General features: G+C 33.0%; 1 protein-coding gene across 1 annotated transcript in view; it reads left to right on the top strand.

Moving 5' to 3' along the window:
* Positions 1-24,423, top strand: part of Ca-beta (Calcium channel protein beta subunit) — a 111,059-nt gene that overhangs the window by 54,624 nt on the left and 32,012 nt on the right. The window contains 3 exon segments of the mRNA XM_075296079.1: positions 15,026-15,142; positions 15,262-15,483; positions 15,577-15,667. Coding sequence (XP_075152194.1) covers positions 15,026-15,142; positions 15,262-15,483; positions 15,577-15,667 — 430 coding nt within the window.

The raw sequence follows: 24,423 nt of genomic DNA, 5'->3' as shown, positions 1-24,423 counted from the left end.
TTTTAAAGGACTTTGATAGCATATGAAGAAAAAAAGCTGAGAAAGCGATAAATTAAAATTTGCTTCCTAGAAGCAAGTACACAAAACCTAAAATTTAAAAGAGAATTGTGTCTTAAAAGTATCCTTACTTGTATTCTCCGCTTCTTTGGCTCGGAATCAATACCAAATTTTTTAAAGTAAAGACAAAACCTTTGGAACCGAGTATGCTTTTTTTTCAGTGTAGAATAGAACCTACCCAGCAAAAAATACTTCAACAGTAAGGGTTTAGTTGCGCTTTTTGGTATATAATAAAGTAGGCAGTGCATCCACACTGCATGAATCGGTGGCAATAACGTAAACGAGTAATCAAACTAGTTTGTGATAATTCGTTTACGTTATTGCAACCAATTCATGCAGTATAGATGCATGAAAGGTAGTGCTGTTTTCCTTCACACCAACAATGCTATACTCAAGATTATATATAACTTCTGGGCAATATTCCTATTAAAATGAGCAATTATATCAGCGCTATGTAGAAGCTGCTCTAAATCGAGATATCGCCCACAAAAATCAGCTATGATTCGGTTGTTTTGTAAGCAGTTGGTACTGCCACTCTCCCTTATAATCCTCCTGAAAAAGTGCTCAATTGTTGGATGGGTAGAGCCCAGAAGCCAGAGTTCTACCCTCAAGTGCTTGAAATTTTGCACAAACAATTCACTTGGTCGTGTAGTCAAGTGTGCCAAATTTGATTGAAATCGGTTTAGATATAGATATAGCTCCATATATATCTTTGGCCCGATATGGACTTATATGGCCCCAGAAGCCAATGTTTTACCCCAATTTGGTTGAAATTTCGCACAAGGAGAAAAATTAGTATTATAGTCAATTGTGCTAAATTTTTATTGAAATCGGTGTAGATTTAGATATAGCTCCAATATATATCTTTCGCCCGATTTTCCGTCATATGACCACAGAGGTCAAAGTTGAGAATAATTAACATAGTAACTATGCATTTCGAAAACTTTCAAAAATTACCCCAATTTGCATATACTTCTAATACGTATCAATCGACCTATAAATCATAAATACACGTTTGCGAAGTTGCCACAAAAGTGGTTCAAATAAATCCACCCCAGGGCATTAGCCGACTTTAATTTAAAGTCTATAGATTTTGTAGAACTCTGACAAATTTTGTCCAGATCTGGTCATATTTAAATATGTAGCACGCAACACATTGGATATGCTATCGGAAATGTGGATCTACAAAGTGGTGCCGTCCCCGCCCGACTTTATACTTTTCTAAATTGTTTTTTTATTAGTTTTCTTTTTATTAGACCTATGTCATTTCATTAAAATTTTTTCCTAGAATTAAGTACGTAAAAAAATTATCCTTATTTACCTCAATTCTCCGCTTCGTTGACTCGGAATTAATAGCAAAATCATTAGTGTAAAGCCGACTTCTTGTTAAGTGGAAGATAAGCGCATCTCTGCACCCAAAGAAAAAAATACTTCCTTCATGAACGCATTTCTGGACGAACGAAATTCGCTTTTATACGAGTAAATATTGATGAGTTTATATCAAGCGATCTACTCTGTTTAAAAGAAAAGTTTTTAGAGACAAAAGAAAACTTTGATGGTCGAAAATGTCCTTTCTGAGAAAAGAAAACTTTTCTCTTGTAATGAGTTGAGTTGAATTTTGATTTTTTCAAATTTGTTTGGAGGAAATTTAAGCAGATTCTGGGTGTAAATTTAAGATAACTTACGCAACTTATTCGTGCTCACTTAATTATTCTTTCATTCATTCATCATAACAAAGATGATGGTTTAGTTTAGATCCATTTGAAATGAGGCCATCAACACATGCCTCGTTTGAATATTGCAAAGGCGGCTATTCTGCCATATGCAAACTAGAATGTTGGCCAGTCAACTGGGTATTGAAGCAGCCATGATTAATCCATTTTATAGACATTGGCCATTAAAAAAAAACCCGGTGGAAGAAAAAATACTGAACACAACTGGCAAAAAATAAAATGTACTAAAAAAAAGTTGCATAGAAAATGGGTCATGGTGGATGTGATGAAAACTAGAACAAAACAAAAACAATAAAAGCGAATTAAAAGGTGGGGGTTTTACTACACCTGTCCAATGACATTTGTTTTCCCTCGTATGCAATATGCTGTACATGGCACTACTTCCAAACTATGCTAAGTCAAACGCTATAGTTTCTTTTAGGAGGCCAGTTAAGGTTGTTTTCCCCCTCTCAATGTGTGTGGAATTCCTTTTTGAATGTGATTGGATTGTCAGATTATCGTAATTCTTAAAATTAATTTAGAACAAAAGATTTAAATTAAAAAAGAATAAAGAAAACTGTTTCTGCGTAAGGCTTCAACTGCACTAAAAGAAATGTTTTATTTTCTGAGGAACGAATTTTTAGTCAAACAAAAAATTCTTTAAAGACAAATAAATATTTAAAAAAAAAATCTTTAAATCGATTATAATATCATAAGGAATCTGTTTATAACACATTGAAATATTAGTATCAGACCCCCTAAAATATAAAAATTCTCGGAAGAGCAAATTTTACCAGATCGTGTTGGAATTTGGTACGTGATATTGGTAAATGATTTCTAACATTCGTACAAAAATTGGTTCATATCGGTCTTTAAATATATTTAGCTCCCATATTAACCGATCTCCAGATTTTACTTCTGAGTCTCATGGACAAACAAATTTAATCTGATTCCGCTAAAGTTTGGTCCTTTAAATACAATGCAAAAATTGATTCATATCGGGTCATAATTATTTATAGACTCCTCTATAGAAACCGGTAAACTAAGGAGGCTTTATACTATGTGTTTAATCTGCCTTTTATAGTCCAATCAATTTGACACAAATATGTTTTATGGGACAGAATAGAAAGTTCTTAATTTTGGAATAAATCGTTTCAGATACTATACGTCAGAATCAAAGAATCCAGAGTTTTTCTCTGATTTGCTTGCTTTTGCGCAAAGAATACAATTAATAATATCGATATAAATGTACAGTGCCACACATAAGTATTAGCACATCACATCATTATACCCAAAAATGTACCTACCAGAAATATTGATTTTAGGTCCCATAAACTATATACCGATCGACTCAGAATCACCTCCTCAGTCGGCTGTAAATGTTTATAATCTGCTACAGTCCCAATAGTACCGATTTTCACCATTTTACGTCAAAATCAGCTAAATAGGTGCAGATGTTCATGTCATATGTTACGTGATATTCGGCCCGGCCGACCTTTCTGTCGTATTTAGTAGTTTTCTATATGAATATATATATGAATCAATTTATTAATAAATTTTTATTTTATTTGTAGTAAAAAAGTGCAATTTGCATCATTTGATATCAAATACATTGTATTTAGATTTATATGCACCATTATACACATATTTAAATAAAATAAACAGCATCACACGAACTCACGTTAGTTATTTTCAATATATTATATCTAAAATAATATTGTGATTTGTGAACATTAAAAGTAATTTAATTTTTGTAATTTATGTAGATACAAAATCCCAGAAGATGGTTAGTGGCACTAACCGAAATATTGGAAATAAATATTAAAACAAATCAATAATCGATTGTTTCTATGACCTCAAGCCGAACAAAATTAATAATCAGAATAAACATAAAATAGGTCAACAACACTCAAAAATATTTTTATAAAATATAATATTTATTTGGGAAGAAATTGGTTTTTAATTTGGCTATGAGTATTATTAGGTTGGGCAGCACAACAATGAAGAAGGTAGCTACAACCGATGTCGTTGGCAGATCCAACCAATACCATATGAGATATTAGTTGTGTCGACCGAATCAGTCGGGTGACACAACTGCCAACTAATAGTTGCTACAACTGCCAAAAGGAGGTTGGCAATAAATTCGATTGTCACAACCAATCTGTATTCTCTGTGTACACTTCTAATTGTGCAATATATTGCACATATGGATTGTTTTTGATTAAAAACAGCTTGAATAACGCTGAGATAACTTTTTAGTGGACTGTATTTATTTAACTCAGGTTATTGAAGGCTTGCTACATTTCCTTGGTGCATCTCCATGGCACTAGAGGTTTACACCTTATTTATATAAAACAAGTAAATTTCTTTTTGCAAATTTTATTTATTTATGGTGTTATGGTTGATTCTAATGACAATTAAGTTTCTACTGACATGAAGTCACCTGTTTGTTTTTCATTCACAGTAATACATATGGTGTGCTTAGTTTGATTTGACGTTCAGTGTGGTGCATTTAACGGTTTAAGAGAAGTCGCTTAAACACAGCTGATAATTGAGTACACCCAGAGAAATGATTGGTTGGAATTCGATTACGACAACAGTTTGATAGTGGAAACCCACGATTTTTAATTGTGTGGAATAATTATTAGTTATATCTCTTGTTTGATAGTTTATATAATCAATATAACGGCGGTGTTACCAAAAGTTGGTACTCACGACCAAATATTGGTCGTTATTTATACATTGAAGTATCTAACCATTTCAATTTATTCCACCCTATTGTGATAATTGATTTGTTTTGCCAATGTGTCACCAAACCCAACTGAAAGTCCGCCTAGTCAATAAGTTGGTTGTGTTAACAAATTTTATAGTTATAAAGAGAATTTGTTGCTATGGACTACATATATATGACAACAAATAAGATGTTTATTTCGATTAATATATGAAACTCTAAAATTTAAATATTTGATGACGTGAGTTCAATTTTATCTAACCATCTTTTAAACCGGTAGCTGGATTCTTAAGTGGTAAGTAACATAAAACGACATTAATCTCACTCATATTTTAACGTTTTCCCAAATTTTCTTACAATTTCATAAAATATATCAATCAAAATATGACGACTTCCGGGGTTGTGAAAGGTGTATATATAGATTTTGTGCCTCATCATCAAACTCAAAATCAATCAGCAACCAAAACCTTTCGCCTGGTCATGCCTAAGTCCCACTGAAAATCGAGTGCGATTGTGACAGTGAGTATCAAATGATGACTGAAGAAGAAGAAGATATTTTGAGAACCGTGCACCAAGAACCACAAACACCGAATTTGGGCGGCATTCCAATTTTTCATTAGATAAATGATCAATATGAGAAATATTAATTTGTAATACTATTAAATAAAATCTGAAATCATTAAACGGACGTTTTCTTTAATTTTATAATAATTGGTTTTCCGAAAAAACATATAATTGTTTTAACAAACGAATGAAACCTTATTGGTTGTGATTTCCAATTAGACTGTTATTGTTCGCAAAATTTAGTCATCCAAACAATTTTCTGTATAGTTGTGCCAGACAACAATTGGTTGCTATAACAAATTTTGTGATAGTAGATGGGACTGAATAATTCGGTTGGCAAAAAAATTGGTTGGCACAACAAATTTGTTTTCTGTGTGTACAGTAATCCCTCGATTTGCGTCGCCTCGGTTTACGTTGTTTCGATTCACGTCGTCAAATTTTTGTTCCATCCAACTTCGATTTACGTCGTCGATTTTGTTGTCAACTTTATCAGAAACGTTTTCCATAAATGAAATAAGTACCAACGATGATGACATCGAAACATTTGTTTCTGAAATTCTTACCGCAAATTCGTCGAATTATAATTGATATCATATTGTCGAAGTGGTGATGTTTTTTATATGTATACAACGTAACGGTTTTTCATTTGTTTATGAACTTAATTTTTAAACCCTGATATTTGGGAGCCACCGTGGTGCAATGTTTAGCATACCCACCTTGCATACACAAGGTCGTGGGTTCGATTCCTGCTTCGACCGAACACCAAAAAGTTTTTCAGCGGTGGATTATCCCACCTCAGTAATGCTGGTGACATTTCTGTGGGTTTCAAAGCTTCTCTAAGTGGTTTCACTGCAATGTGGAACGCCGTTCGGACTCGGCTATAAAAAGGAGGTCCCTTGTCATTGAGCTTAACATGGAATCGGGCAGCGCTCAGTGATAAGAGAGAAGTTCACCAATGTGGTATCACAATGGACTGAATAGTCTAAGTGAGCCTGATAAATCGGGCTACCACCTAACCTAATCCTGATATTTTTATACCCACTACCATAGAATGGATATGGGGGTATTATAAGTTTGTCATTCCGTTTGTAGCACATCGAAATATCGATTTCCGACTATATAAAGTATATATATTCTTGATCAGGGAGAGAAGATGGGCTATATCGATCCATGTTATGGTATAGCCCCCATATAAACCGACCCCTCGATTTGGGATCTTGGGCTTCTAGAAACCTTATTATCTATCCGATTTGCCTAGATTTCGAAATCTAGAGGTATTTTAGAACCACAAAGAGGTGTGTCGAAAACGGTGTGTATCAGTCCATGTTTTGGTATAGACCCCATATAGACCGATCTCCTGATTTTACTTCTTGGGTTTCTAGAAACCGTATTTTCAATTCGATTTTTCTGAAATTAGAAATCTAAAGGCACACCCGACCACAAACTGGTGTGCCATTGGTGTATATGGCGTGTATCGGCCGATGGTTTGCTATAACCCCATAGTCCGATCTCCCGATTTTACTTTTTGAGCTTCTAGAAACCATAGTTTTTATTCAATTTGCTTGAAATTTGAAATCTAGAGGTTTTTGAGGACCATAAATAGGTGTTCCGAATAAATCGGTATACATTTTGATGTATCGCCCTTACAAACCCGCCCTCTGATTTGGGTTCTAAATTCTGTAGATTCTTCAGAACTACAACTAGTGTGGTGAATTTTGTGTATCGATGTATATTTTTCGTATAGCACCCATATAGACTGATTACCCGATTTACACAATAATCAAGAAACGTTATATAATACCCCCATGTATTAAACGATTTATCACTGGGTAATACTTTTCAACACCTCTTGGATTTGAAAAATAGCAGATATATCGGTTCAGATATAGATTAATCTCCCATAAACATGTACCGCTTAATTTTAATTTAATTTTGGTTTATCTCGCCAACTTATTTTGATATTACTAATGCTTCGAGGTGATTAAAGTATGACATATTCGGTCCCACTCGAACTTCCACTTTTTTTAATTCGTAAAATGTTCTAGGTAAAAATTCTTAAAATAAAGCTACATTTTCTATTTTGGTGGGTTCACTTATTTTGGAATTCTAATGAATAGTTTATACAAAAGTTGAAAATGATTTAAAATTATTGGTTACAGAAGCAGAACTAATATAATGAACACCGTAATTGACCCAAAGAAATGATATTCTTCAATAGTGTATTCAACTTGGCGAATGGCCAATTTAAGTTAGTTTTAGATTTGAAATTCCAAATTAATTTTCATGTTTTTGTTTTAAATTATTTACGAAAACAAAATATGTATAATTAAAAGAAAAATCCTCATCGTATGTTTTTTTCTTTCTTTATACCAAAGAAGTGAAACAGCTTCCGAAATTTGCCACCAATTATTCAAAAGTATGTACAATCATCAGCCACCAGCTCCCTCCTTCCAGCGTCAGCCAGCCCTACAGCCACCAAGGGATGCTTAGTCATTGCCACATCATTTATCGCAAATTTGTCTGGGCGATTTCTTTTGAACTTTGATTATGGCCCAAGATCAAATGATTTGTTGTGCCAAATGTGATGTTTTTTTTTTTTCTTTTAATATATCCGCCGCTTTGGCAGCACGTTTTCTCATTTAGATGCTCGAGGATAACCCCAATACATTTCGTGAATTGAGTACATTTGGAATGATATGGGGAAAAGCTTGCAGAGCATTTACCATTACGAAAAACTATTTCTTAATTTTGATTATAACAAGGGAATGTAAGAAATATAAAAAATTCTAAAGCAACAGATCTCCAATTATTGAAATATTCAATAATTTGGAACAAAGACTAACTAGATTTCCAATTCAAATTTTGCCATGGCTCAAATAAAGTCGTCACCAAATTGAAGTCATTAGGGAAACGCCTTGAGTATTGTATAGATATTATCTGTAATGTAAAGTTTTGGTGTCCGAAAATTTCATTCGTAGCCTCAGTTTAAAAAGACCAGTTTTTAAGTCGAATCACTTAACTATAAAGACCAACGGACTTGAACATTTTATCGACAAGGACAAGGAAATATACTTTAAATCAAGGAAATGCGTTTGCTATTTTAACAAAATTTCAATTCATATTTCAGGGACAACAAATCTTAGACCTAACGAATTTTTAAATATTTAGATCCCACCGCCCATCCAAAAAAAAATAATTTAATATCTATTATTTGAAATGGGCAACTAAAGATTGACCCCACCAGAAAGGAAATTTTTGATTAATTTTAGAAAATTTTAACTACACTGAATTACAAACGCAGATGTCAAGATGCCGATTTTACAAAAATGAGTAAAAATTTTTAAACAAATTAAAAAATTAGACATAATTATTTTTTTCTCACTTGTAAAAAAAATCGTAGTGTGAGGGAAAATATTGAGGTTCAAATTTGCAAAAAAGTCATAGCACTAGTGACGAAGTTCAAGATGGACACATTTGGTTAAGAAATTCTAAATTTTTTTGTGGGACACACGAAATTATGTTTCATTTCATTTCATTATATAATTTTTCCCCATTTTTAGTTAATTTACCTAACTAAATGGTTTATATGGTTTATATCAAAATCTGGACCAATCTTACAACTTGACCTGCCTACAAACAAACAAAAATGGAATCCGTGCAAAGTTTGATGATGATAGCGCCATCATCATCAAACTTTGCACGGATTACAACAGACATACGGACATGGTTATATCGTCTTAGAATTTCTCCCTAATCAAGAATCGATATTTCGATATGTAATAAACGGAATGATACACTTAATATGCCCTCATCCCCATTCTATGGTGATGGGTATAAAAAAACTTAAGAACACACAAGCAAAAAATAATTATTTCCTCCCAAACGAAATATTAGACAAACAAATATCGATTCCCATTTTCTTTTCGCTGTAAGGAAGTTAGTTTCATTGGGAGAAAAGTACATATTGTTTGTGATAAATGTTAATTCTTTTACAGGAAGTAAATATAATTTCATAAAGACTAACTCAACAAATTTATTTTCTGGCTAAGTGCATCTTCCCTCACATCTTTCTTACTTCCACCTTTTTCTGCAACACAAAAAATGTAGAAGAAATTCTACGATTTTATATTTTTTCGATTTTACCATTCGCCTGGATGGAGAGTCCAACCGCGGACCATACAAATTGTAAGCCAACACACTATCCACTGGACTACGTAGCTTTTATTGCCATCAACAGACCATTATCGCTATAGCCATCAACGCAAGGAACGCACACAATCAAGTAGCTATATTTATATAGCATAGCTTTGGGCGCCCCTGAGCCGATGCAACCATTAGTTGTCCACCGTTGAGCAATGGTTAGCATGCCCGCCTTGCATACAAAGGGCAGTGGGTTCAATCCCTGTTTCGATCGAACACAATCGAACAAATATGTTTTTACATATACTCCAAAAATGTTTGGAAGATTTCGATAAGATATTCGACATTTTTTACACAGCAAAAAAGTAAACTGTTTTATAGCAAGAATGTCTTGCAAACTTGAACTAAATTATACACCACATTATGAGATTTCCACAAAGCGTTGTTAAAACCTGGAAAATTTATTGTCCTCACGCACTTACACCCTCTCATAGAAGAAAAAAATGAACTAGAAGTAAAAACAAAATCATTGGCGCCAAATCATGACCATTTCAACCATACAGTAGTTCATTCTTACTATTTTTGGAAATCGCACGAAAAAATTTCTTTTTTTGCTTTAATTCGTATTGAACTTATGTGTACGGTCATTGAACTTTATAGGCATATTTAAAAAAAAAAAGGAATATGTCATTGGACTGTGGAAAATTTCCCACACAATTTCCAATAAAATTTAACTACAAACAAATAATATTTTTCTAATAAAAATAATTAAATTTAGCGTTCGTTTAAATACGGATTTTTTTTGTTCGGTGTACTACTACACCCTCAAAAAAAATCGCTTCTTTAACATATGTTCCAAACATATTTTGCAGGAAGCACATATATTATTGCATACTGCCGAAACATTAATATGTTTGTATTATGTGAACATATTATATGTTTGGAAGCATTTTGAGCCAAAAATATTATATGCTTGGAAGAATTTTTCCCAAACACGATTGTGCTCATTCCCTAACATACTCGTAATTTTCACTTCCACGAAATTTTTTAGTTATTGACACCTTTCTCTGTAATACAAATAATGTTGAAGAAATTATTCACTTTTATAAATTTTTTAAATTTTACCTTTCGCCTGCACGGAGAATCGAACCGAGGACCATACAGTTTGTAAGCCAACACACTATCCACTGGGCTACGTAGCTGTTATAGTCACCAGTAGATAATTATCGTTTTAAGTTACATTTATATAGCATAGTTTGCAGCGCCAACGAGCCCATGCAAACATAACATTATTTAACAGAAACATACATTTGTTTGCCACGTGGAGCAGTGGTTAGCATGTCTGCCTTGCATGCAAAGGGTCGTGGGTTCAATCCCTGCTCCGACCGAACATTTTTTTTTTTTTTTTTTAATTTACACATTTATATTTATACTATATTAATTTTTTTAAATGAAACATCGAAATGTGCGTTATTAAAGATTTATAGTCAGTAACAGTGCTTGATATAAACGAAATTGAATGATTTTTGGATAAAATATTATTTTTTATTGCAAAAATAACAATCTTGTAATAAAAAACTGTTTTTGTACAAAACTTTAAAATTTGGAAGGAATTCAAAAACTAACAAAAGAAGAACGTGGAGTCGAGTATAAACATACATACATAATTTTATAATATAAACATAAATTTATTTGGGAGTGAACAGTTTTTTACTAGCATTTAACACCATCGCTCTAAAATTCCTTTTATTTTTCTTTAATAATTCATTTTAAAGAAAATAAACTTTTCAAATTGTTTTAGCTGTAAAAGTCGAACTTAATGCCCGCTTTTATATTTGATGGTGTCCGTCAACTCCTCGTGGACTACTTTTTAATAAAGAGAAACTAAACTTTGTTTTTTTTTACATTTTACTGTGTAATTTTTCACTATTTCCTCCTTATTTCATTTTACCGTCCCAACTCTAAAAAGAGTATAGTGCCCTTTCGTTATTTTTATGAAGACCCCTGATTTCTTTTAACGAACCAAGAAAAAAATAATGCCAAAATGATAAACAAAACACATGTCCACACATACATAAAATGCTGCTCTCAAGGCGAAAACATAAGCTGTTTGTTTTTCAAATGTCTATTCTCTTGGTTCAGAATGTATATTCTCTTTATTCAAATGAAATAATATTTAGACTTAAACATATCAAATTTTTGGCCTTATCATAAAACAGTTTTCCGAAACAACATACAAGCGGTTTCACAGAAATTGTTCTCTTTTGACTCTTTTGCTGTGTTATATTGATATCTTTCGTCAACTCTCCCGGTTTCCATCTCTATTTCTCTCTAACTCTCTCTGTCGCTTTGAATAAAATATCACAACATATGTATGTTTAGTTGAAATTTGTAAATTTATATATGTTTGTATTCACACATATGATTTTTATGAAACATTCATGCCCCAAACATAATATATTCTAACATATTAACATAGATGTCCCAAACATTTAGTGTTAGTTTAGGAAAATTACATGTTCGCACTTAAATATATTGTGGTTTAAAATCGTGCCCGAAAAACATTTTGTTTATATCGGAACATATGAAAAACATATTTTTCTAACAGTGTATATAAAATTTTTACTATGAAACTTCAAAATGTGTCTTGTTAAAGACAGAAACTCAGAAAAGAACAGTGCTTGATATAAACGAAATGGACTGTGTTTGTGGATCAAAAATTATTATTTTTATTGAAAAAATAAAAAATTTGTAACGAAATAATTTGTTTAGGATAAAAGTTTGAAATTATCGAAGAAGTTCAAAAAACTCTTTTTTATACCCTCCACCATAGGATGGGGGTATATTAACTTTGTCATTCCGTTTGTAACACATCGAAATATTGCTCTAAGACCCCATAAAGTCTATATGTTCTGGGTCGTGGTGAAATTCTTAGCCGATCTAATCATGTCCGTCCGTACGTCCGTCCGTCTGTTGAAATCACGCTAACTTCCGAACGAAACAAGCTATCGACTTGAAACTTGGCACAAGTAGTTGTTATTGATGTAGGTCGAATGGTATTGCAAATGGGTCATATCGGTCCACTTTTACGTATAGCCCCCATATAAACGGACCCCCAGATTTGGCTTGCGGAGCCTATAAGAGTAGCATATTTCATCCGATCTGGCTGAAATTTGGTACATGGTGTAAGTATATGGTCTCTAACTACCACGCAAAAATTGGTCCATATCGGTCCATAATTCTATATAGCCCCCATATAAACCGATCCCCTGATTTGACCTCCGGAGCCTCTTGGAGGAGCAAAATTCATCCTATTCGGTTGAAATTTGGTACGTGGTGTTAGTATATGGTCTCTAACACCCATGCCAAAATTGGTCCATATCGGTCCATAATTCTATATAGCCCACATATAAACCCATCCCCAGATTTGGTTTGCGGACCCTCTAAGAGAAGCAAATTTCATCCCATCCGGCTGAAATTTTGTACATGGTATTAGTATATGGTCTCTAACACCCATGCCAAAATTGGTCCATATCGGTCCATAATTCTATATAGCCCACATATAAACCCATCCCCAGATTTGGTTTGCGGACCCTCTAAGAGAAGCAAATTTCATCCCATCCGGCTGAAATTTTGTACATGGTATTAGTATATGGTCTCTAACAACCATGCAAAAATTGGTCCATATTGGTTCATAATTATATATAGCCCCCATATAAACCGATCCCCAAATTTGACCTCCGCAGCCTCTTAGAGGAGCAAAATTCATCCGATCCAGTTGAAATTTGGTACATGATGTTAGTATATGGTCTCTAACAACCATGCAAAAATTGGTCCATATCGGTCCATAATTATATATAGTCCCCATATAAACCGATCCCCAGATTTGTCCTCCGGAGCCTCTTGGAGGAGCAAAAGTTGAAATTTGGAACGTGGTGTTAGTATTTGGTCTCTAACAAACACGATATGGGCACGAATTGGTCCATATCGGTCCATAATAATATATAGCCCCCATATAAACCGTTCTCCAGATTTGATCTCCGGAGTCTCTTGGAGAAGCACAATTCATCCGATCCGGTTGAAATTTGCAACGTGGTGTTAGTATGTGGCGCTAATAACCATGCCAAATATGGTCCATATCGGTTTATAGTTATATATAGCCGATCCCCAATCACACAAAAATTGGTACATATCGTTTCATAATCGTGGTTGTCACTCGAGCCAAAAATAATCTACCAAAATTTTATTTCTATAGAAAATTTTGTCAAAATTTTATTTCTATAGATTTTTTTCAAAATGTTATTTCTATAGAAAATTTTGTCAAACTTTATTTCTATAGAAAATTTTGGCAAAATTTTATTTCTATAGAAAATGTTGTCAAAATTTTAATTCTATAGAGAATGTTGTCAAAATTTTAATTGTATTGAAAATTTTGTCAAAATTTTATTTCTATAGAAATTTTTGTCAAAATTTTATTTCTATAGAACATTTTGTCAAAATTTTATTTCTATAGAAAATTTTGACAAAATTTTATTTCTAAGAAAATTTTGTTAAAAATTTATTTCTATAGAAAATTTTGTTGAAATTTTTTTTCTATAGAAAATTTTGTTCAAATTTTACTTCTACAGAAAATGTTGTCAAAATTTTATTTCTATACAAAATTTTGTCAAACTTAATTATATACGTATTTAATCGACCTTTTTTAGTTTAATATATACTACGTATGGACTACCTTGCAATTTAGAAGACGGTGTTAGGAAGTTTTAAGATACCTTGCCATCGGCAAGTGTTACCGCAATCCAAGTAATTCGGTCTTCAGTAGAAGTTTCTACGCAATCCATGGTGGAGGGTACATAAGCTTCGGCCTGGCCGAACTTACGGCCGTATATACTTGTTTTGTGTAATACCACATTATAGGAACGAACGATACATTTGAACTCGGTCTATGTCGGTGAATTTCAACAAATTATTTCCAATAATTATTTTAATTGAAATTTCGAGAATATTCAATTAAAAACAACGTTTTTAATTAAAACAAAAATCAATCACAAAAATTATAGTATCAATTAACTAAAAAATTATTAGTATCAATTCAATTAATTTTTTAATTGGATCAATTAATATAATATAAATTGTCTTTGGTGATTGACACTGTTGACACGTTGTTGTGATTAAAGACATTTCAATTAAAAATTAATTGGATCAATTAATTTCATGATTGAACATTTTTGAGTATGCTTGGCACAAAATTGGGGGTTCTAATGTTCTTTCCCCATATATCCCATAATAACCTAATGAAATTCGCTTATACATTGATAGAAAAAGTTTTGTTATGTTAACGAAATTTGGACACATTGAAAACCGGAATCCTCCCAAAAGCGGACAATTGTCAAGAGACATTTGCTATATTAACACCTTAAAATTAACCGCTCATAACTGGACACCTCACAAATGGGGACAACATTTAGGCGACCGTGGGTGTCCACTTCTGAGAGATTTCACTGTAATTAAAATTGAGCTAATGAAACAATTTCGTTAATATAACGATTTTTCGCTATTATACGAATTTTCTGTTAATCAACGAAACCTTTCATACTATTAACGAAAATTTTCACCATCTTAGCGAAAATAGTTCGTTATTTACATATATGATTGGTTCAATTTTAGTGTCATATGTTATTCTTAGTGTGTTGAAAAAAAACTTTATATATTGAAATTACTTGGTCTTTCAATCAATCATAATTTCCATCATAATATATTGAAATTTCTATACAATTAAAAACCTTTTATAATAAATTCTTTTAATTTAATCTCTTTATAGGGTTCTGCCGATTCCAATTACTCACAACCGTCATCCGATCTGTCGCTAGACGAGGAAAAGGAATCGCTTCGGCGAGCTAAGGAAAGTCAGGCCCAAAGCCAGTTGGATAAAGCGAGAGTAAGTCCTAAAAACGATATATTAATAAGAAATCTCTAAGTTACAAATAAACAAAATCCATCATTCTAATATCCCTCTCCATAATAAATTATTTACAAAAAAAAATTAAAAAAAATTAGAGTAAACCCGTTGCGTTCGCTGTGCGAACAAATGTTGCCTATGATGCCAGCATCGATGATGACTCACCCGTACAGGGTGGTGCTGTCTCATTTGACGTTAGGGAATTTCTACACATCAAAGAGAAGTATGATCACAACTGGTGGATTGGTCGCCTGGTCAAAGAAGGCTGTGATGTGGGATTCATACCCAGCCCCGTTAAGCTAGACCACATACGGTTGCAGGTAAGATATCATCTTTGTAGGAAACATCCCCAGAATGGATAATTAAAAAAGTGTACTTTTGCGATATTTTCCCCCTCTCCACAATTTTTATAGAATCAAAATCGACCCGCTAACTCAAAACTGTATGGTACAAAAGGCTCATCGAGTGGGAATTTAGGCGGTCAAGGTGCGGAGCCATCACGAGGTAGCACACCCCCTACACCTGGTATGACACACATGTTCATGATGATTACTTTTATTTTTTGATTTTATTTTTCTTTTGAGTTTTTCTTTTTGTTTTATTTTTTTATTTCGATAATTTTGTTTCTTAAAAAAATTCTCTTTTCTAAAGAAAAAGGTATTTTCTCTTATTTTCTTTCTTATATGTGAAAAACAAAATTTTCTAAAATTTTTATATGAAAATTATTGCCAAAAACAAACGTGTTTAAAATGGGGTGTACTTTTGGAGTATTGAATGACTTTTGAAAATATCCACCAAAACCAACAACAACAATAACAACAAAATTGCATTTTAACTTCTTAATTTTGCAACAAACAAAAAAAAAATCAAAAAATTAATTTGTAAGTTTCTTTTTACTAAAATCGAAAAGGAAACTCGATTATTTGTTCAACGTGTTCTGTGTTTTAAAGTGAGTGTGTGCGTGCGTGTGTATGTGTTTGTATAAAATACCAACACAACTACATACAAAAAGATGTTGAATATGAAGAAAATGAAATTGAAAGGGAATTAAGCCAAGTTCCGTATTACCCCCAAAAGGTCACAAAATAATCAGCCATGAAAATTTATCCAAGCCACAAAAAGATTTTGAAATATAGCCAAATTAGCTAAGCTCGCTAGGGTACACAGCAAAAGGTTCATTGATATATTGAAACTATGAAATTGATACACTTAAAAGTTCCAAAGTGGTTGTAGAAGATATTGCATACTGCCAAGAATAAGGAATTGAATTATGTATCATTTTAAATTATTTTAAGGTAAAAGTCTCATGACAGAAATTGGTAATTTTCTATTTCTCCAACAAAATCAGGCTTTCCAAAAAAATTTAAATAAATCGAAAATTAACAAGAGCCTACAGAGAAAAAAGCTCTAAATTAAGTTTTAATTGTATAAAAAAAAAATATTCAATAAAACATTGTTGAAGCAATTTTTTAGTTAAAACAAAAATTCAAAAAAAAAATTAATAAGTTCAAAAATTCTTTTTTTATTTGATACAAAACTCAATTGCAAAAATTAATTATATCAATTAATTGTCTAATTTAACAATTAATTATACCCTTAAGCACTACTGTGATACATGCTCTGATAAGTTTGAGCACTTTTTATGTAAGAAGAACCACTCTTAGAATTAACTTCTGAGTCTATTAGGCGATGTCCGTCTGTCTGTCTGTTCATTTTTGTATGTAAAAATGCCAAATTTGTGTGTCCACAAATTTGGCATAGGACCTTAATTTCGCTCAAAGACATTCCTTATTGATTTAGAAAAATACCGGGACAGATTTAGATATAACGCGTTGGCTGATAAGTCCCCGGTCTAACAAAGAAAAACACATTTTTTTTTTTGTCAAAATTCGTTTTTATTATTCAACATAGTTTTCTTCAAGAGCGATACAACGATTATAACGACCTTCCAATTTTTTGATATCATTTTGGTACTACTCTTTCGGTTTTGCCTCAAAATAGGCCTCAGTTTCGGCGATCACCTCTTCATTGCAGCAAAATTTTTTCCCTGCGAGCATCCTTTTGAGGTCTGAGAACAAGAAAGAGTCGCTGGGGGCCAGATCTGGAGAATACGGTGGGTGGAGAAGCAATTCGAAGCCCAATTCATGAATTTTTGCCATCGTTCTCAATGACTTGTGGCACGGTGCGTTGTCTTGGTGGAAAAACACTTTTTTCTTCTTCATATGGGGCCGTTTTGCCGCGATTTCGACCTTCAAACGCTCCAATAACGCCATATAATAGTCACTGTTGATGGTTTTTCCCTTCTCAAGATAATCGATAAAAATTATTCCATGCGCATCCCAAAAAACAGAGGCCATTACTTTGCCAGCGCACTTTTGAGTCTTTCCACGTTTCGGAGACGGTTCACCGGTCGCTGTCCACTCAGCCGACTGTGGATTGGACTCAGGAGTGTAGTGATGGAGCCATGTTTCGTCCATTGTCACATATCGACGGAAAAACTCGGGTGTATTCAAAATCATTTCATCAGTCATTCAAAATCATTTTGTGGATTTTTTTGATGTTTTCATCGGTAACCACCTCTTTCGGGCGTCCACTGCGTTCACCGTCCTCGGTGCTCATTTCACCACGCTTGAATTTTGCATACCAATAAATTATTGTTGATTTCCTTGGGGCAGAGTCCGGAAACTCATTATCAAGCCAAGTTTTTGCTTCCACCGTATTTTTTCCCTTCAGAAAACAGTATTTTATCAAAATACGAAATTCCGTTTTTTTCCATTTTTTTTTTTCACAATAACAAAAGTTGCTTCACAAAAGACGCTCTATCTCATAAACTAATTGACTTACAGACGTCAAATTTTGAAACGAATCATTTGAAGGTTGGTACGATATAAAAATAATATGCATTTAATACTAGCGGCGCCATCAATGTGTCAGACCGGGGACTTATCAGCCAACCTGTTAGCAGCCATATACATTTAACTATCCGATCCGCCCGATATGGATTTAATTGGCCCCGTAGGCCAGAGTTCCAGCTTGATTTGTTTCAAATTTTGCACCAATATGTTCCGAGTTTGTAATAGCTCCGATACATTTTACACCATTTGACTTGATATTTTATACAGAGATTTTGATCCTAATTGGTTCAGATTTAGATATAGTCTTCAGATATATGATCTTTCGATTGAAGCAAAGAATACTTAAATTTTACACAAAATTTATGTGATGATTCCCCCATGTTGTAGTCATCTCCTACTCAATGTAATGGCAGACATGTCAAGGAATCGGTTAAGATCTAGATAAGGCTCCACCTTGCGTAAATGTCGCCTGATTTGGCAAAATATTAACCCAAAACCCAGAATTGACCAAATATTTTGGCGAAATGTAGTCCATATCCTTGTGGCCACTGTTAAGTAGCAAAAATTTAAAGTATGCATAAATTTGAGGCATATACATATTATATATCTGTAGGATTTGAGATGGTACCAAAAATGTTGGTTCACAAAATAGTAAAGAGTATACTATAGTCCCGCCAGACTTTCTACTTTACTCACTTGCTTTTTAATTCACAATGGTGACTGATACTATAATTTCTGTGATTGAGGAAATTTTAATTAAAGATTATGTTGATTCTGTTCAGACATTCGCTGAACGTATATATAAATTTTTATTTTCCGCGCCTATCAATTATCCACTAAAAAATTAAAAGAATCCATAACAATATGAGACTACACTGAAAAAACAGTGAACCCACCAGGAAGAAAACTTTCGGTTAATTTTAGAAAATTTTTAATATTTGTAGAAAATTTTAACTAAACAGTATTACAAACGTTGGCATCACGCCGATGTCATAAAAATAAGTAAATATTTTTCGACAAATTCAAGAAAATTTATTAGACATAACTAAGTTTTTTCACTTGTTAAAGAAAATTTTGTAGTTTGAATGAAAAACTTGGAGTTCAAATTTGCAAGAATGTCTTTAGTGACATACGAAGTTCATGATGGACGCATTTTTGGTAAAATGTACAAATTTAAAGAAATTCTGAACTATTTTGTGGAAGACACGAAATTAGTTAATCTTTATGCTTCATTTGAGTATATTTTTTTCCTCGAGTTTAGTTAATTTAACTAACGTATACAAAAAATATTAAAGTAAAGAAAACTTTCTCCAAACATAATAATTCTATGAACTAAAATAAAGTTAAATTGGCTTTAGTGAAATAGAGAGTTCACTTTTTTTTGAGTGTAGTTGTACAACTAGTCTTAAAATTTATTATACCCTCCACCCAGAGAATGAAGCCGCCGAGTCGCGCCGCCGATTTCAGTCGCCGCCGACTGAATTTTCGTGAAAATTTTTCTGCGTGTGTGATACCATAGCGCGGAACTTCTCTGAGTGCTGCCGAACTCCATGTTTAGCTCATTGAAAATAGACCTCCGAACGAGGTCATACTTTTAACCACATAACCTCCCAAATAAATGCTTTCAATTATGTCCAAATATCAAAATGGGATCACGCATCGGACAAATTAAATATGGAAAATGCGAAGCCCTTTTCCCACTTAGATCGAAAAATCCCTATATTCTCTATACATTTTGAATTCGTTGGTTGGAACTTATAAAAAATATCGGTCCACTACCGTATACCATCTCGAATCAACACAAGAATTTTCTTTATATCCGCATTTAATTTGTTTAAGCGTCCAGCGATACATGTTTCGTCTGATCCACATGAAATACAGTACATAACTTAATTATTGCCAATAAAAATTGATCCATATCGGTATATAACTAGTTATAGCCCTCAATTCAACTGATCTCCCTCTAGAAGCGTATCTTTAACTCATATGCGTTTTTCTCTCCACCTAATTAATTTTTTAAACAATTTTCTATTACGCACATACTGAGAATGAAATCAATTATATTATTCCCAAATAATAAAAATCAAAACAAAGCAGAGAAGAAATTAACCAAAGGAACGATAATGACATAGCGCAGTAGCACCTTGAAATGTTATAAAAGGTTGGCTGATAAGTCCCCGGTCTAACAAATAAAAACACATTTTTTTTGTCAAAATTCGTTTTTATTATTCAACATAGTTCCCTTCAAGAGCGATACAACGATTATAACGACCTTCCAATTTTTTGATACCATTTTGGTTGTACTCCTTCGGTTTTTCCTCAAAATAGGCCTCATTGCAGCCAAAATTTTTCCCTGCGGCATCCTTTTAAGGTCTGAGCACAAGAAAAAGTCACTGGGGGCCAGATCTGGAGAATACGGCGCGTGGGGAAGCAATTCGAAGCCCAATTCATGAATTTTTGCCATCGTTCTCAATGACTTGTGGCACGGTGCGTTGTCTTGGTGGAACAACACCTTTTTCTTCTTCATATGGGGCCGTTTTGCCGCGATTTCGACCTTAAAACGCTCCAATAACGCCATATAATAGTCACTGTTGATGGTTTTTCCCTTCTCAAGATAATCGATAAAAATTATTCCATGCGCATCCCAAAAAACAGAGGCCATTACTTTGCCAGCGGACTTCGGAGACGGTTCACCGGTCGCTGTCCACTCAGCCGACTGTCGATTGGACTCAGGAGTGTAGTGATGGAGCCATGTTTCATCCATTGTCACATATCGTGTTAACAGCTGCAAACACCGCTCAGAATGATCAACACGTTGTTGTTTTTGGTCAAATGTGAGCTCGCGCGGCACCCATTTTGCACAGAGCTTCCGCATATCAAAATATTGATGAATGATATGACCAACACGTTCCTTTGATATCTTTAAGGCCTCTGTTATCTCGATCAACTTCATTTTACGGTCATTCAAAATCATTTTGTGGATTTTTTGATGTTTTCGTCGGTAACCACATCTTTCGGGCGTCCACTGCGTTCACCGTCCTCCGTGCTCATTTCACCACGCTTGAATTTTGCATACCAATCAATTATTGTTGATTTCCCTGGGGCAGTGTCCGGAAACTCATTATCAAGCCAAGTTTTTGCTTCCACCGTATTTTTTCCCTTCAGAAAACAGTATTTTATCAAAACACGAAATTCTTTTTTTTTCCATTATTTTTTCACAATAACAAAAGTTGCTTCACAAATACGCTCTATCTCACAAACTAATTGACTTACAGACGTCAAATTTTGACACGAATGATTTGAAGGTTGGTACTATATAAAAATAATATGCACTTAATACTAACGACGCCATCTATGTGTCAGACCGGGGTCTTATCAGCAAACCTGTTAAATATGGTTGGAGAAGTTAAAAAAGAAAGTAGCTAACCGCTTAGAAATCATCTAACAACGTTATCAATTCAATAAAACAAAGTAAGTTCAGTAAGGCTTTGAATAACTTAATCTTCATGTACAATAAGCTCGTATTAAAACTTTTGACGCAAATATGATATCCTTAAAAGATAACGTAAACTTTAAACCTACTGTTACTTTTTTTCCTTCGATAAACTGTTGGTAAATTATTATGAAGATGGGCTTCATTCTCTATAATTTGATATTTTTTTTCTAAAGGCCTAAGGCCTTTACCGAAAAAAAAAAAAATTTGAATCTTTAGTCGTACAATTTAATTGTTTTCATATTCTTGATCCTTGTGCAAAGTACCTAACTGAGACTTAGCTATATCGAAAACTACGAAAATTTTAATTTTTCCCAACTTTTGAAGGAGTTTTACTTGTACAAACAATTCAATTCCAGGTTTGGGGTTAAAAAAAAAGGTTTATGATTTAAATTTTTTATTTGCCATTCTTAATTTTCGATTTTTTTTGTTTTTTTGTTTTTAATCATCCGCCATCAAAATTACAACAAAACCAGATGTCAGTCCTTTTAGTACTCTTCTTTCCTCACCCTTGTTTTGAAATACAACAACAACAACAAAATCACAAAAATATATATACAAAACAACAAATAACCGCCACTATTAAAGATAATTAGTTAAACAAAAGAAAACAATTAAATTAGGGCTAGACAACAAAGTAATCCATCAATTCTATATTTAAGCATGATTTTCGGTTTAGCTTTTGATTTTTGGTTTTAGGTTTCAATACAATTAGAGACAATCTTAGTCCGAATTAGCTTAATTTGATTTTAGTTTAGTTTTAATTATGAATATTTTGAAGACTTTCTTTTTAGTTTGAGATATATTAATTTAGTTTTAGCTTTAGTTTAGTTATTATTTAAATCATTAGAGTATTTTTTTTTCTGTGAGCTAATTTTTAGTTTTTTGTGCTATAATTTTGAACTTCAATGTTTTCCCTACGAAAGATTTTATATTAACGATGTTTTTTTCTGTTGTTCTTGCACCATGAAAAACATTGTCTCTTTTGCGTTGCGTGTGTGTGTGTGTCTGTCTCTCTCGCTCTCTATATCTCAATATATATCTCTACACCTATCAAACTCTGTGTGCGTGCGTGTGTGTATAACCTCAATCTCAACTATACTCAATATTGCACACCACTGTTAATAACCATCACAACAACTCTCCCAACTCAACTCAAATATCAAAACAAAAAAAATCAACACTTGAACCAAATAAAGATCCTTATAGTACAACACCTCGAAAAAAGAAAACAAAAGGTTTGTGTTCGTCTCTTTCTCTCTCTCTCAATATTTGTTTTTGTCTCTTGTATACTTTTTGTCTTAATTCTTTCTTTTTTGTTAAGTTGACCTCCTAATTGAATCAAATCGTTTCTTTGTTATTATTTTAATCACAAAAGTGAGTAAACGATTTCAGTTTCACAATTAGTTCCACCACATTGGTTCAGTTATAGGATTCGTAGAAATTTGGCTATAACCTTCCAAACCAAAGTATTATCCTCCACGACAAAAAAAAAACAAAAACCAAAACTATACTTTAAAAAAATATGACACTTTCCAAAAACACCAACAAAATTATCGTTATATTTGTTTTTGAGTTTTCTTTATGTCCTTTAAACTCACCGTCGCGTAAACTCATTTTCGCCTATGCATCTGATCATGAAATCAGAATCCCTCCAAAATTCAATTGTCCTGGAATGTTTTTAAATGTCTGATACCATCCTTCCACCCTCTAATCTGTTTCTCAAACAAAGATCTCTAATCATATCTCTATAATCCCCATGTCTTGTCATTAGTTATCACTCGTTCTTTGATTTTCATTTGTTAGAGTCCTCCATTTACGTTCTCAATTACAAGGAACCACTTCAAAAGAACTTCGTCTCCCCCGCCACTACCACAACCACCACCACGCATCATTTGACATGCAGCAATATTCAACATCGTTTAAAAATTAGTGGACAATTAAAAAAAAATATTTAAATTCAAATTTTCGTTATTATCTTAAGTAGAGCATTTTAATCATTATCATTTAAAATGAAAATAATATATATAACAAATTACTTTAGAGATGATTCAATTTTATGCGGTAACGTTAACGTTAAAATAGAGATTACAGAACCGGTAAAGTTTTTTTAGAAAAATTATTTAAAATACAACTTAAAAAACTATAGATAACAAAAATTCAAAGAGACATTACCAATGAAGATCATAGCCATGAGAACAACAACCTCTAGTTACTCAATTGATGACAATCATCAACTGGAGTGATGTACTTGGAAACTTAAACAATTTCTGCTTTTTGCCTTTTTTGGACATTTTGGATTGTTTGAAGATCGATCTAAAAAATTTAGATTGACTTTACCAATTTGTCTAATAATTGGAAATAGCAATTTCGACTTTTAAAATTGGTAATCGTTAAGATTCCGATTTGAAAATAATTAAATCGCAAATATGTAAATGCTTGGAGGTATTAAAAGTAGACTTGTCATATATTTAAGAGTACAAAGTAGAACTCAAAAAAGAATCATGTAGAATGCTAGGGTGCAATGATAAAAATATCTAATGGACTTACACGAAGTTCGGAAATTCATCACAATCGTGAAACCACAGGAAGTCTTTTATTACTTCGAGATTAAACCTGTTTTGCTTTGGTTTAAGATCGTAGGATTTCTAGAACTTGAGTTGCTTCTAAAACATTTTAAATCGCAGGATCCTAAACCCTTCACTTGTCATACAAAGAATTCGAGCCTTCAATCCCCAAACTATTATATATGTAGTTGTAGTTTGGCAAACCTATCACTTAGGGATGTTAAAGTTCGCCAACAATAGCCGGTTGTGATTCTCCATGTAAATTTAATGCAATCACACTATTATGCTTGAACTCCATCATAAAAATAAAAAAATAAGAACTTAAAAAAATAGTATTTGTTTCCG

This window comes from Haematobia irritans, chromosome 2 (genome assembly GCF_050003625.1).
Source record: "Haematobia irritans isolate KBUSLIRL chromosome 2, ASM5000362v1, whole genome shotgun sequence".
Lineage (NCBI taxonomy): Eukaryota > Metazoa > Arthropoda > Insecta > Diptera > Muscidae > Haematobia > Haematobia irritans.
The sequence above is the reverse complement of the archived record's forward strand: the minus strand, read 5'-3'. Positions and strand labels throughout refer to the sequence as shown.